This window comes from Triticum urartu, chromosome 5A (assembly GCF_056163025.1).
Source record: "Triticum urartu cultivar PI428250 chromosome 5A, HENAU_Tu73, whole genome shotgun sequence".
Lineage (NCBI taxonomy): Eukaryota > Viridiplantae > Streptophyta > Magnoliopsida > Poales > Poaceae > Triticum > Triticum urartu.
The window spans coordinates 483,621,784-483,634,335 of NC_141877.1; the positions used below are offsets into that span (position 1 = coordinate 483,621,784).

The window sequence follows — 12,552 nt, forward strand, 5'->3', positions numbered from 1 at the left end:
GTGGAGGCCCATCTGTCCCGGTTCTGCATTGAACCGGGACTAAAGGGACAGGGCATTAGTACCGACCCTTTAGTCCTGGTTCAGGAACCGGGACAAAAGGCCATTACGAACCGGGACAACAGGCCCTTTTTCTACTAGTGCCCTAGACAATATAAGAAAACCAATTTATCATATTATGTTGCGCTTGATCGCAAAATTCAATTGGCCAATATAGTTGTAAAAGAGTTCAGCCGACCTTTTGCACTCAGTGATGCACACTACCATTATAGTTTGACTCCTATTCAGTGGAATTGGTCGCTTGCATCTCATTGTCCTAGGCCATGCTGGTTGTCCAGCTCAATTGTCAACACAAGTTGTTGTCGACTATGTTCACTCATGCATTGGCGCCTTTTCCTCGGCCCAAGACCATCTCCAGTGCTGACATATTGATGAATGTATGAGTCATGGTGCTACTTTGCTATTATATTTTTTTGACAGTTTGGTAGATCAAATGTACTGCAAAATTAGTGAATAAATCATACCGAAAAGAACATGCAAATCATTAAATAAATGTACCACTCCATAGAAATGTTGCGAATAAATGTACTAACAAAGTAGCACATCGACTCTTATGGGCTTCACTAGTGCCGACGGTAATGGTATCCATGCATATATTTGCTTAGATTCCATTTCATAAGACTCAATTAATTGTCTAAATCCAAAGTGTGTACCAATTTTCCTCCCTAACGGGTGACCGTGCCTGTGGTTAGCCTAACCACACACAACCTTTCACCCAATTTTCTCTTTCTTTTCTGTGAAAATGAGTACCAACTTTAATTATTTTTAAAATACTCACTTTCGAATACTAAAAATTTATAACATTGAACATTCATAAATTTTAACTTTTGGAAATTTAACTTTCAAAAAAATCAAATTGGTCCTCCCATTGTATGATCCACTTTTTGTTTGGACAATATAGTAAGCTGATGCATGTAAATTGTGTCGGGTTTAGCCTGTTTGTTTGGGTCTCCCTAGACATAAGAAAGCCAAATTATCATATTATGTTGTGCTTGATCTGAAAATCACATCGGCTAATATATCCATAAGAGTCCAGTCGGCTTTTGCACTCGAAGATACACACTGCCATTATAATTAATTTGATCCTATTCAGTGGAACTGGTCACTTGATTCTCATCCTCCTCGACCCTAGATGTCTGATACATCCATTTTACATCATGTTTTCCTACTATTATTTATTTTTAGAGTTTTATTCCACTTCATGATGCAATTCTAATGCCTTTTCTCTTTTAAATTGCTAGATTCATCACAAGAGGGAGATTGCTGGCAGCTGGAATTCTAAGCCTGAAAAAACTACAACAGAGATATCTATTCTCTGGAGCTCCAAATGACCTGAAAATTTATGAAGAATTATTTTTGAATATATAAAAAATACTAGAAGAAAGAAGTATCAGAGAAGACCCTCGGTTGGGCTACCAGCCAGGGGTCGCGCCCTACCCCCCAGGGCCCCATAGATGCCCAATGCTGTCCATCTTCTCCTAAATGAAGCCATTTATCCTAAAAAAATAGAAGACTTTCATAACCTTCCACTGTCGTCTCGAGGTGGAGCACTATTGCTACGACAGAGCGATTCTGCCAGGGAACTTCCATCCGGGAGGGGAAAATCAAAACCATTGTCATCACCAACACTTCTCTCATCATGGGAGACTTCATTTATATCAACATCTTCACCAGCATCATCTTATCTCCAAACCTAATTCATCTCTCGTGCTCAATCTTTGTATCAAATCTCATATTGGTACCCGGGGTGCTAGTAGTGTTGATTACATCTTATAGTTGATGTTAGTTGGTTTACTTTTTTTGAAAATTATATGTTTAGATTGTTAATCACTTATATATGTTTATCATGAACATAAATATGATTTGTGAGTAATTCTATTTATTTTTGAGGACATGGAAGAAGTCTTGTTATTAGTAATCAAGTGAAGTTGGTTTCCGTTCAATATTTTGACGATATGTTATGTTGTATTTCCTCTAGTTGTGTCGTGTGAAGTTGATTACTCGACACACTTCACCATGTTTGGGCTTAGGGGCATTGTGGAATTAGTTTGTAGATGATGGGTTGCGGGAGTGACTGAAACTTTAACCCCAGTTTATGAGCTATTCCGTAAGGGACTGTTTTGGATTTATATGTTTCATGCTATGGTTAGATTTATTTTAATTCTTTTCTTGTATTTGGGGATGCTTGCATGGAGGGGGTAATCATAAGTAGGTTGATCATTCAAGTAAGAACAACACCTTAGCTCTGTTCCACCCACATAACATCTTATCAAAGCAATGTACGCGAGTCAATGAATCATGGTGAAACTAACTTGACGAATTCTGTGTGTCCTCAAGGGCATCTAGTCACCATAAGAATTATCTCCGGCTTGACCTGATAAAAATTAAGGATTAGAACACCTTGCTGCACCTTGTTACTTTGGTTGCTTATTACTTGCTATTAATTATCTTGCTATCAAAACTATCTTACAACACTTGCAGAGAATACCTTCCCGAAAACTATTTATTGATTCCTTCTGCTTTTTGTCGGGTTCAACACTGTTATTTATCAAAAGGACTACAATTGATTCCCTATACTTGTGGGTCACCAATGTCCAACTCAATCGTCGATGCAAGTCAATGCCGACTATGTACACTGGTGCATTGGTGTCTTTTTCTCGACCCAAGATCATTCCTAGTGCTGACATATGGATATATGTATGAGTCATGGTGCTACTTTGTTATTATATTTACTAGATAATTACTCATGCCTTGCAACGTGGACATACATATCCTAGTGTGTTCAACACCAATAGGGGTATGGTGTGCGTGCTTCATAGGAACTAGATAATTCCCCGCGCGTTGCTGCGGAATTTTTTGCTCAAATTAATGTTTTACTCGGCAAACTGACTCCAAACGGTTCAGGAAAAGAATGAATATATTATTTTGTTTCCACAAAAATTATTTAGAATGATACATCTGTAATGGTATATACGTAAGTACTGGTCAACCCTCCCCTACATATGACACAGAAAAACAATCAGATTAGATGATTATATATATGGTTATTGATACATTCATAAGTATGATTGATCCTCCTACCTATATCAATCCAATTCTTCACAACAGACGAACAATCAGAATAGAGGATTATATGGTCATTTACCCATAAACCAACTGATTTATTACAAATTAACTTCATAGGATATCTTCAGCAATACACGAACGTCAGATCTGTGCAAATGTGATCCTGGAGAGGGGATGGAAGAACAGGTGCTGCATCGAGTGGATGATAGCATTGCCTCCCTCATTGGTTCAGTAACATGGTTGATAAAAATCTAGAATTTTGCACAAACTCAATGTATCATGGAAAATCAAATCAACGGTACTACCTTTTGCATATCTTAATTGATTCTTTTGGGGATATCGGGTGTACACTAATATGTTTTTGAAATTAGGGTTAACTTGTGACACCAGGGCCTCTTCAGGGTGACTAAGAAATAAAATGAGCAATAACAATGTAATGTTCAACAAAGTTAATTCATTTTCTTAAGAGACCATAATGTTCATAATTATATCACCACAAAAAAGTTCATAATTTGTGGAATACTGTTCTTAGTTTCCATTTTCTGCCATCAACCATATGAAAGATAAAACTGTAGAATAGTCTATTTATGCATCCATATATAGTAGATGCTCTTTATCTGAAATCTAGACAGAAAACTTACAAAGGGAAGTATAGAGAAACTTTTGTGAAATTTCAGCAAAGAAAGGAAGCGAGCCATCATGATTAGCAGTACAAATGTACACTTGCATATACCTTCACATTGTTGCGTGTGTGGGAAGTAATCTTCCGTAAGAAAACGAAAATTAGAAGAAGAAAAAAAATATCAGAGTTCACATATCTTTGAAATTGCTTGAGTTATTTTGTTTACCACCTAGCATGATGCTTATGATCTGTTCACTGGAATCATGAAGGAAGACAATGACTTCAGTACAGCTTTAACGAAGGAGCGAGATTATTAGTGTCTTGTGTATACATCAACATCTATGAAAAAGATTGACAGAGACATAGAGGGCACATATAGCCAAAATCAACGGTAGTAGCTTGTATCTTTTTAATTTAATGCACGGAGAAATTAGGGCTGCACATGCATACATTTTCTACATCCTCTCAAGTAACAATTAAGGGATAACACACCAAAAGTTAATCCAATTATCTACTGCCTAGGCGTCAACAGAGACTTAGGACAACATCTTGGAAAAAAACACTAACATGATCTGTCACCTTATGAACAGCAGATGCTCACGGTTCCACAACAGCCCACAAATTTAGGATCAGATCTTGCATTGTTCCTGTAGAAAACCAAAATCTCATGTATTTTCTCACCTTTCTTTAGGCTACATCTGGGTGACATTTAAAGATGTGGAAGGGGGGGAGGGCATACCTTGATTGTAGAAGGGGTTGGCGCAACTCGTCGTCCTCGAATCTATCAGCAGTCAGGTTAAGTCTGATGCGGCATCATGGATTCGAAGATGGGGAAGGGCACAGTTCCTTACCACTGAATCCGGTGGTGGCAGGGGTCATCGCAACTGCTCACCGTCAAATCCCATGTGGCGGCGGCTGGGGAAGTCAGATGCGTCTTTGCAATCACGGGCAGCGAAGAGGTGGATCTGCTGTACATATTCATAGAAGTCCGAAAGATGGTTTGGGGTTTGGATGCGAACGGGACATGGGAGGGAAATATATAATGCTGGGAAGAGCAATGGAATTGAAGGAGAAGATGGGAAGAGACGCGCGGAGGTGGGAGACGATGGGCTCTTCGATTCTCATTAATTAACTGGTTCATCTGTTACGAAGAGTAAAAGACGACAACGACTCACTCGGTGACCAGGATGGCTGCATAGTAAAAAAAAATTGATTCCCATGATTTATTATAATGAAGGCTTATGTGGCGGGGCTGATTTGACTGCTTTTGGAAACTGAATAATGACGTGGCACATCGCTGATGTGGACAATGTGCATGATGAGAGAATAGGGAGTAGTGGGGAGCAACTTCTTAAGAATGATAGATGAATGTATGCGTGTATGTATGAGCATCTGCATCTATACTGTGTTAAAAACACCAATCGTATTAGGCATATACCTTACACCCACCATATTCTAAATTTTGATAAGATTTTATTTGATTTGAGTATGAGTAGGGGAAAGCAATGATAGTTTTTTTATTTAGTTGAAGTTTTGCTAAGATTTGATTTGATTTAAGTATGGGTAGGGGAAGGCAACAGATTATTTGATTTAGTTTAGCTTCTGGTAAGATTTTATTGAGTTAACACAAACCATGATTTTTATAAGATTTGATTCAGTTAATGCAAACCATTGTTTCCAAGGAAAATACCGATTTGGTTTAGATTATTCCAAACCTAGGAGAGGGGAGGGGGAAAAAACCAAATTTGGCGACGTACAAAAGAATTCCCTTTTAATATTAGATGCTCTCCTTTAATATTTTACAATTTGGAAGATTAAATAAATTGCCAAATTAGTGAATGAATCATGAAACAAATTTACTACCGCGTAGATTTTTTTGTGATAATTTACTAGCAAAGTAGCACATTGACTTTTCTCGGCTACACCGATGCCGACATTAATGGTATCCACACGGCTATCTTCTTAGATAACATTTCATAAGACCCAATTAAATGTCTGCATTCAGAGCATGCAAATTGATTTTCTGTTCCAAACCTAAGGTTAGTCCGAACACGCATAGGGAGGGCCAAGCGGAGGTCATGGTTATCCGGAAAGGCGCACAATGCAACAACAATTGTTCCATGTGGTAAAGAAGAAAGGAGCGGGCCTCACAAATGTGCACGTGACCCTATCTCCCCCACCCCCGCCCCCCAACGAGACTCCATGAGTACCAAGTTTACAAATTTGAACTGTTGAAAATTTGAATGCTCTCTTTCAAAAATATTAATTTATAAGACTTGAATTTTAAAAATTAAACTGTGAGGAATTTAAACTTTACAAAATTATTACAAATGAAGTTTTAGAATATATATACTTTCCAAAATTCAACTTCTATAATTTTTTACTTTCAAATTTTCAAATTTCTACCGAAGTTGAATGTAGGGGGTGGGTTGGAGTGATAGGTAGATCGAGAGAAAGTTGAAAAGGGGAAGATGCGTGGGCCAACATTTGGATGCATGAGCATGTGCATCAACCCGGCCTTTTGAAATTCGTAAGAGCAAACTTTGTACTAATTTGAAAGAGGGCCTGGAATTCTTGGAACACCCTCTGCTCTTCACCCCACTTTCTTTTTTTGCTAGTTAAAAAAAATCCGAATCTAAAGGGAAAACTCTGTTTTTTTTGTTTCAGAGTATTTGGAAAGGCAGCCTGAGCACAACAAAGTGGATGCCTAAGAGCATCTCTAGCAGACCCCCCAAAATCCTGACCCACATAAGTCTTTTGCAGTTCGCGAAAAAGGGTATATGCGGGTTGGCACGGGCGAGGACAGACTCAGACCCCGTATAATCAATCCGTAAAAAAGAATATTCTTTGAATATATCAAACAGACCCGCAACTAGCTCTTTTTTTAATCGTCCTCTTCCTCACGTCAATCCGGCAGACAGGCGGACGAGGAAAACGCGAGGAAAGCGCGGCGCGGGTGGAGGCCAGGGCGAGCGCGGCGCGGGCGGGGGCTAGGGCGGCCGGGGCGAGCACGGCGCAGGCAGAGGCCAGGGCTACCGGGGCGGCGCGAGCAGCGGCCGGATCGAACGGCTGGCGCATCGAGCTAGCTAGCTAACTCTTCGAATCGATTGAGCTGCTACCTAGCTAGCTAGCTCTAGCTATCTCCGTTCGAATCGATTGAGCTAGCTAGCTCCGTTCCAGAGCCGCGGAGCCACGGGGATGAGCAGCACGGCGGCTGGGACGGACGAGCGGCGGCCCGGATGAGCAACACGGCCGCCGGGACGAACGGGTGGCGGCCCGGATGAGCAGCGCGGTGGCCGGGGACGGATGGGGCGGCGGCTCGGATGAGCAGCGCGGCGGCCGGGGACGGACGGGGTGGTGGCCTGGAGCGAGCCTGAAAGCTCCGAGGGCAGTTCGACTTCCGCCCACTGCTTTCTCGTGATGCAGGGCACCGTAGAAGCGGAGGCGAAACCTGTGTTTTTGTAGATTGGGAGGGCTTTTTTTACCGCGCCACTTAAAAAAATTTGCAGGTTAGAGTCGTTTAAGGGGTCTGTTCGAGCGGGATTTTCCGCGCCGACCCGTATTTTGGCGGTTATTTTACGGGTCGGGGATTTTTACGAGGTCTGCTAGAGTTGCTCTAAATGGTTAAACCTAATCAGGCAGAATATAAATGCACACGCCTGTTTGGCAATTCCTAAATTTTAAAAAATATGTGCATACTGATCTTTTTATGCCTGATTAATAAAAAACATATGAGATGTGAAAGAAACCATACACCCATGCAACTGTTGACTAGTTTTGAGAGGGAACACCTGTTTTTTTCACGAATTGATGGACAAAAGAATGTTGATAGTATCACCTTATTAGTTCGGTAATGCTAAAAATCTGACATTAGATATTTAAGTATGGCAAATCGAACATTTTTATGACAAATTTAGTTGGCTGAAGGATGTAGAATTTAGTATACGAGCATGTCAATTTTTTGGCAAAAAAATGAACTCGGTTGGATTTATCATACTTGGCAACTAAACTTATTATCCTTCACAAACACAAATTCTCTTAAAAAACGTTTGATTTTTCATGGTAAAAAATCTGACATGGGATTTGTAGTGGAATCATATTAATTTTACAGTTTTGCTAGAACTCATCTAGATGAGATTTAATTTGGTCTCATTCACCTTTTATAGCCATTGGATGTGATGCTATAAGATGCGTGTGTGTTGACGTGGGTTGTATCCATTTTTGTTTTTCAGGTGAATGAGACCAAATTACGTCTCATCTAAATGAGTTCTAGATACTCCCTTTCCCCCCTCTGTTTCGAATCAATCATAGTCCCATTACATTTCAACTTTACTCAGAAGACCCGATGAATAAACTCGGAGCAAATTTGTGCTGGAACTCAAAACATAAAAAAGACTGATTCATGTCACCAGTCCAAGACGCACGCATGTATCAACAATTATTCTTCATTTGTTCAACTAACTTAACTCAAGATATATTTGCCTGATGTATAAACTCGATATATACCACTACCAGCGCTTGTCACACCATGGTCCTTGCCACCTAGCCAGCTCTCGGCAGTACGTATGGGGTGGCCAGGAGCACCAGCGGCGTCTTGCGGTGGAAAGTCAGTCTGCCGGCCTCCTCCATGCCCAGCTTCTCCGCCACCATCCCCTCCGGCAGCTCCCACTCGAAGCCGTACAACATGTTGACCAACGTGAACTCCACGTTCGCCACCCCCATGGCCAGTCCGGGGCAGATTCGCCGGCCGGCGCCGAACGGCATCAGCTCCAAGTGAGCACCGCGGAAGTCCACCTCGCCGTGCCTCCCGCCGGACTCGAACCTCTCCGGCTGGAACTCCGCCGCGTCCTGGCCCCAGCTCGCGGGGTCCCGCCCGATGGCCCACGCGTTCACCAGCACCCGCGTCCCCGCCGACACGTTGTAGCCGCCGATCTCCACCCGCCGCAGCGTCTCCCGCGGCAGAAGCAGCGTCACCGGCGGGTGAAGCCGCAGGGTCTCTTTGACGACCATCTTCAGGTAGGTCAGCTTCGGCAGGTCGCCCGGCTGCACCCGCTGCTCGTTGTTGCCGTTGCCGGCGACCACGGCCCTGATCTCCTCCTGCGCTTTCTTCAGAACTTGCGGCTTCCCGATCAGCTCCAACATCGCCCACAGGATCGTCACCGAGCTCGTATCGACGCCGCCGAGGAACGCGTCCAGGATGACAGCCTTGACGTGGTCCCTCGTGAAGCCGTGCTCCTCGCAGATTCTGATGAAGGCGTCCACCAGGTCGCCGCCGCCGCTCTCCGGCTTGGGGCGTGCGGGGTGCAGGTGCTGCTCCAGTACTGCCTCGAAGAAGCCGTCGAGGTCTCTGAAGATCCTCTCCCTGCGCGCGACTATGCCGGCGAGTCGGTCGAGGAGGCGGCCGACGGCGTTGGGGAAGAAGTCCTCGGCGGAGAAGCTGGCCGACATGTCCATAGCCTCCTCTAGCACGTGCTGGAACCGCTTGTGCTTGCCCGCGAACGCCTCTGCGCCGTACACGCTCCCGTACGCCACCGTGCTAATGACGCCGTCGGCGACACGGAACACGTGCTCGTCCAACGACACCGGCCCCGCAGCGTCACCCAGGGCGGCCATGAGCCTGTCGACCTGCTCCCGCCGGGCGGCCCAGGCGGCTCTAACGCCGCGGGCGCCGAGGAGCTCCGCAGCGAAGAGGCTGCGCATGTCGCGCCAGTAGGCTCCGTATGGTGAGAAGGCGACGCTTTTGCGCCCGTACGAGAGCCGCGCGGGACCTGGCGACGAGGGCCGGCTGCAGCAGTCGGCGTCGTGGGCCCTCATCACGTCGCGCGCAGCCGCGGAGGAAGAGACCACCACCGTCGTCGCCGCGCCGAGGCGGAGCAGCATGACGGGGCCGTGCCGCCGGGCCAGGTCACGCAGGCTGCGGTGCGGCAGAGGGCCCAGTTGGTGCAGGTTGCCGAGCACCGGCACCCGGTTCGGGCCGGGCGGCAGCTTCAGCCGCCCTTCCTCGGAGCTGCGCTTCGTCACCAGCAGGCACGAGACGACAGGGATGAGGATGCCGGCTAGGAGGAGGAGCTGCCATTGCTGGGGTAGTGAGATATCCATCGTCCCGGCCGGAGGTTTATCTAGCTCGCTCACGGACGAGGTGCTGCTGCTCGTGGACGGTCGTCGGGGGTGTATAAACTATAAAGTGACTGGCAATGGCATGGTGGACACCATGTACCAGTTGATCCAACATTGAAATTCCTGTAAGATTTTATTTCTGGCCTCAAAAGATAAACACTAGAATTTGTTTTTGCACTAGATGAACAATTTCTTATACACCATGCTGAATACTCCCTTCGTACCTAAATATATGTCGTTTTAGCTTTTCTAGTGCAAATTCTGTCACAAAATCATTTTGCAAAACTCTCCTCGTCCACCACCACTCGTTTCCGCAGTCCACTCGCTCTCTCCATCCACTCCAGATTTTTCCCATCTCTCACTCCCTCTTCCCGTCTCTAGCCAGTCCCTTTCCATGTCCCTGTCGCCGTCCTCTCCCTCTCCCCGTCGCATCACTCTTGCCACTGGTCGGAAAATCTCTCCAGCGACTTTATATTTCAGGTTCGGATGGAGTATGTTTTTAGTTATGTACGAACAACTTTAATTAGTTAATTCTCTGTCGACTGAGCGCTAGTCGCTCCCGTAATATGCCATCGCTCTTAATTTTAAGACACCTAAATGTTGTCTTACTGTTATTTTAGATCCCTTTGGAAAGATGGAAAAAAGAAATCCAGGTCAATGACTTGTGCACTCCGTCTTCTCACCACCCGACCGGCCGGTGGCACGTGCCATGCCACTTCTACGTTTTGAGAGTTGCATCGGTTGGTCCTAGTGTTTTGAACTTTCTCACCACATATGCCATATCATTATGCTGCCAAAAAACATGTAGGTTGCTCACCACACATGTGTCATGTGGCATCGGTACGTTGGCCCTAGCTAGTGAGGCATGCATGCATCATTTTGGTAATTAGAGGGAGTATAGACTTAAGTTTTCTAGCGCAATAAGAACTTTTCACTTTGAAGTTCGGATGATACATGTATAGTTTGACGTCACATGGTAATCACTCTATCATGTGTCCAATTGGTGACAAGGTATGCCGAGTAACCAGCCAAATAACTTTCAAGAACTAATAGAGCGATTATCATGTGACGTCAAACTACACGATGTAGGTTTCACTTTATAAACCCGAACTGATGTAGGTACCATGTGACCAGTAACCAACATCGTGTAGTTTGACGTCACATGGTAGTTGCTCTATTAATTCTTCAGTCACTTGACATCATTGGTTATTGGTCACATCTCGTCACTACGTGGTCATGCACCAACTCAAGAAGGTGTTGCAGCGTCCTCTGTGTGTGGATATGGGGACCAAGCCCTCTGCCATCCTCGTTGCACGTAGACGCACTTAGCGACCACATATCGCACGCTTGTGTATTGGACCAAGCACCCTACTCGGTGTAGCGGGATACACCCACAATCGATGGCAAGCATCCTTTGAGACGTCATCTCTATCTCCACTGGCTCCAAATTGTCGCTTTCTAGGAGCCCAACCTTGCCATGGTGCTCGCCCCCTTTCGCGGGTCGGACTAAACTGAGTATCGATGGGCGATTTGATGCATGAGTGAGTGGAATTGGGAAACATTGTGTTGTGGTTATGACAGCGGGAACATGGTCTGAACGGGAGCAATTTGGTGAGGAGTGAGAAAAGTGGGTGAGATTTAGTGAAAGAGACGAGGGAGAGTTGTGGGTAAGAGTTGTCCGCGCGATTTAATATCTAACGTTTCGTGCTGTGTTCAGTTGTTTGCCTAAATTCATACCGTTCATAATCTACATTCTCATGTTATATTTGTGTTCTGAACATCACTGTGCTAATCTTGGGACAAAACAGAATGAGGAGAAACATAAGTTAAGAACATGAAGCTATACGTTCATCCTACATACGATCTTATATCCATGCAACTATATACTGAATAAATTGCAAAAAAAAACACTACATTTGGGGACCCTAGACCAGAAAAACCACCACCTTTTGGGTTTTTCCAAACAACCGTCTCATTTGCACTGACAATTTTCAAATAATGCTGATTGAACGGTTTGGCATGTCTGAATGAAAACATGACCGTTTGGGCTCGCTGTCAGGCGCCACATGGACGGGGGAGATGGCGCTCGTGACGCGCCGTTAGACGGCATCGCAAAAACCTAATGAGCCGGTCCAAGCAGGAGGCGTGGCGACCAAGCAGGAGGTCCCGGCGAACCGGGAGAAGAAGACGCCACAGCAGGTGAACCAGGAGCTGAGGGAGTCCCTGTCGAAGCAGGAGAACTTCCGCAAACTGGCGGAGCGCCGGCGGCGTGGACGACCTCCTCGACCTGTGTGTCGGCGGCGACGACGACGACAACTGCTTCGACAACAGGTGCTGCGTCGTCAACCCCGATGGCTCCTACTACTACATGCACAACCACCACGCTCCTGCCCTCGATTACTTGCTGTCCTATGATGATGATGGTCGACTTGTTCTCCTCAAACGAAGAAAAGAGCATGCATAAATGCACCACCCTGGAGAAATTTTGCGAATAAATGTACTAGCAAAGTAGCATCGGCTTCACTAATGGCGACGTATCCATACAGATATCTCCTCAGAATGCATTTCATAAGACTCAATTAATTGTCTAAATCCAAAGGGTGTGTATCGATTTTCCTCCCTGGCTTCTGACTGTGCCTGCGATCAGCCCGACCATACACAGTTAGTTGTCTATCTCCAAAGTGTGTACC

At 45.1% G+C, this 12,552-nt stretch overlaps 1 protein-coding gene across 1 annotated transcript; it reads right to left on the reverse strand.

The window, feature by feature from the left end:
- Positions 1 to 8,091: 8,091 nt before the first annotated feature.
- Positions 8,092 to 10,057, reverse strand: LOC147972137 (4-hydroxyphenylacetaldehyde oxime monooxygenase-like). The gene has a single exon (XM_087521314.1). It carries the CDS (start codon positions 9,842 to 9,844, stop codon positions 8,288 to 8,290), a length of 1,557 nt encoding a protein of 518 aa, XP_087377440.1. The 5' UTR covers positions 9,845 to 10,057; the 3' UTR covers positions 8,092 to 8,287.
- Positions 10,058 to 12,552: the final 2,495 nt, after the last annotated feature.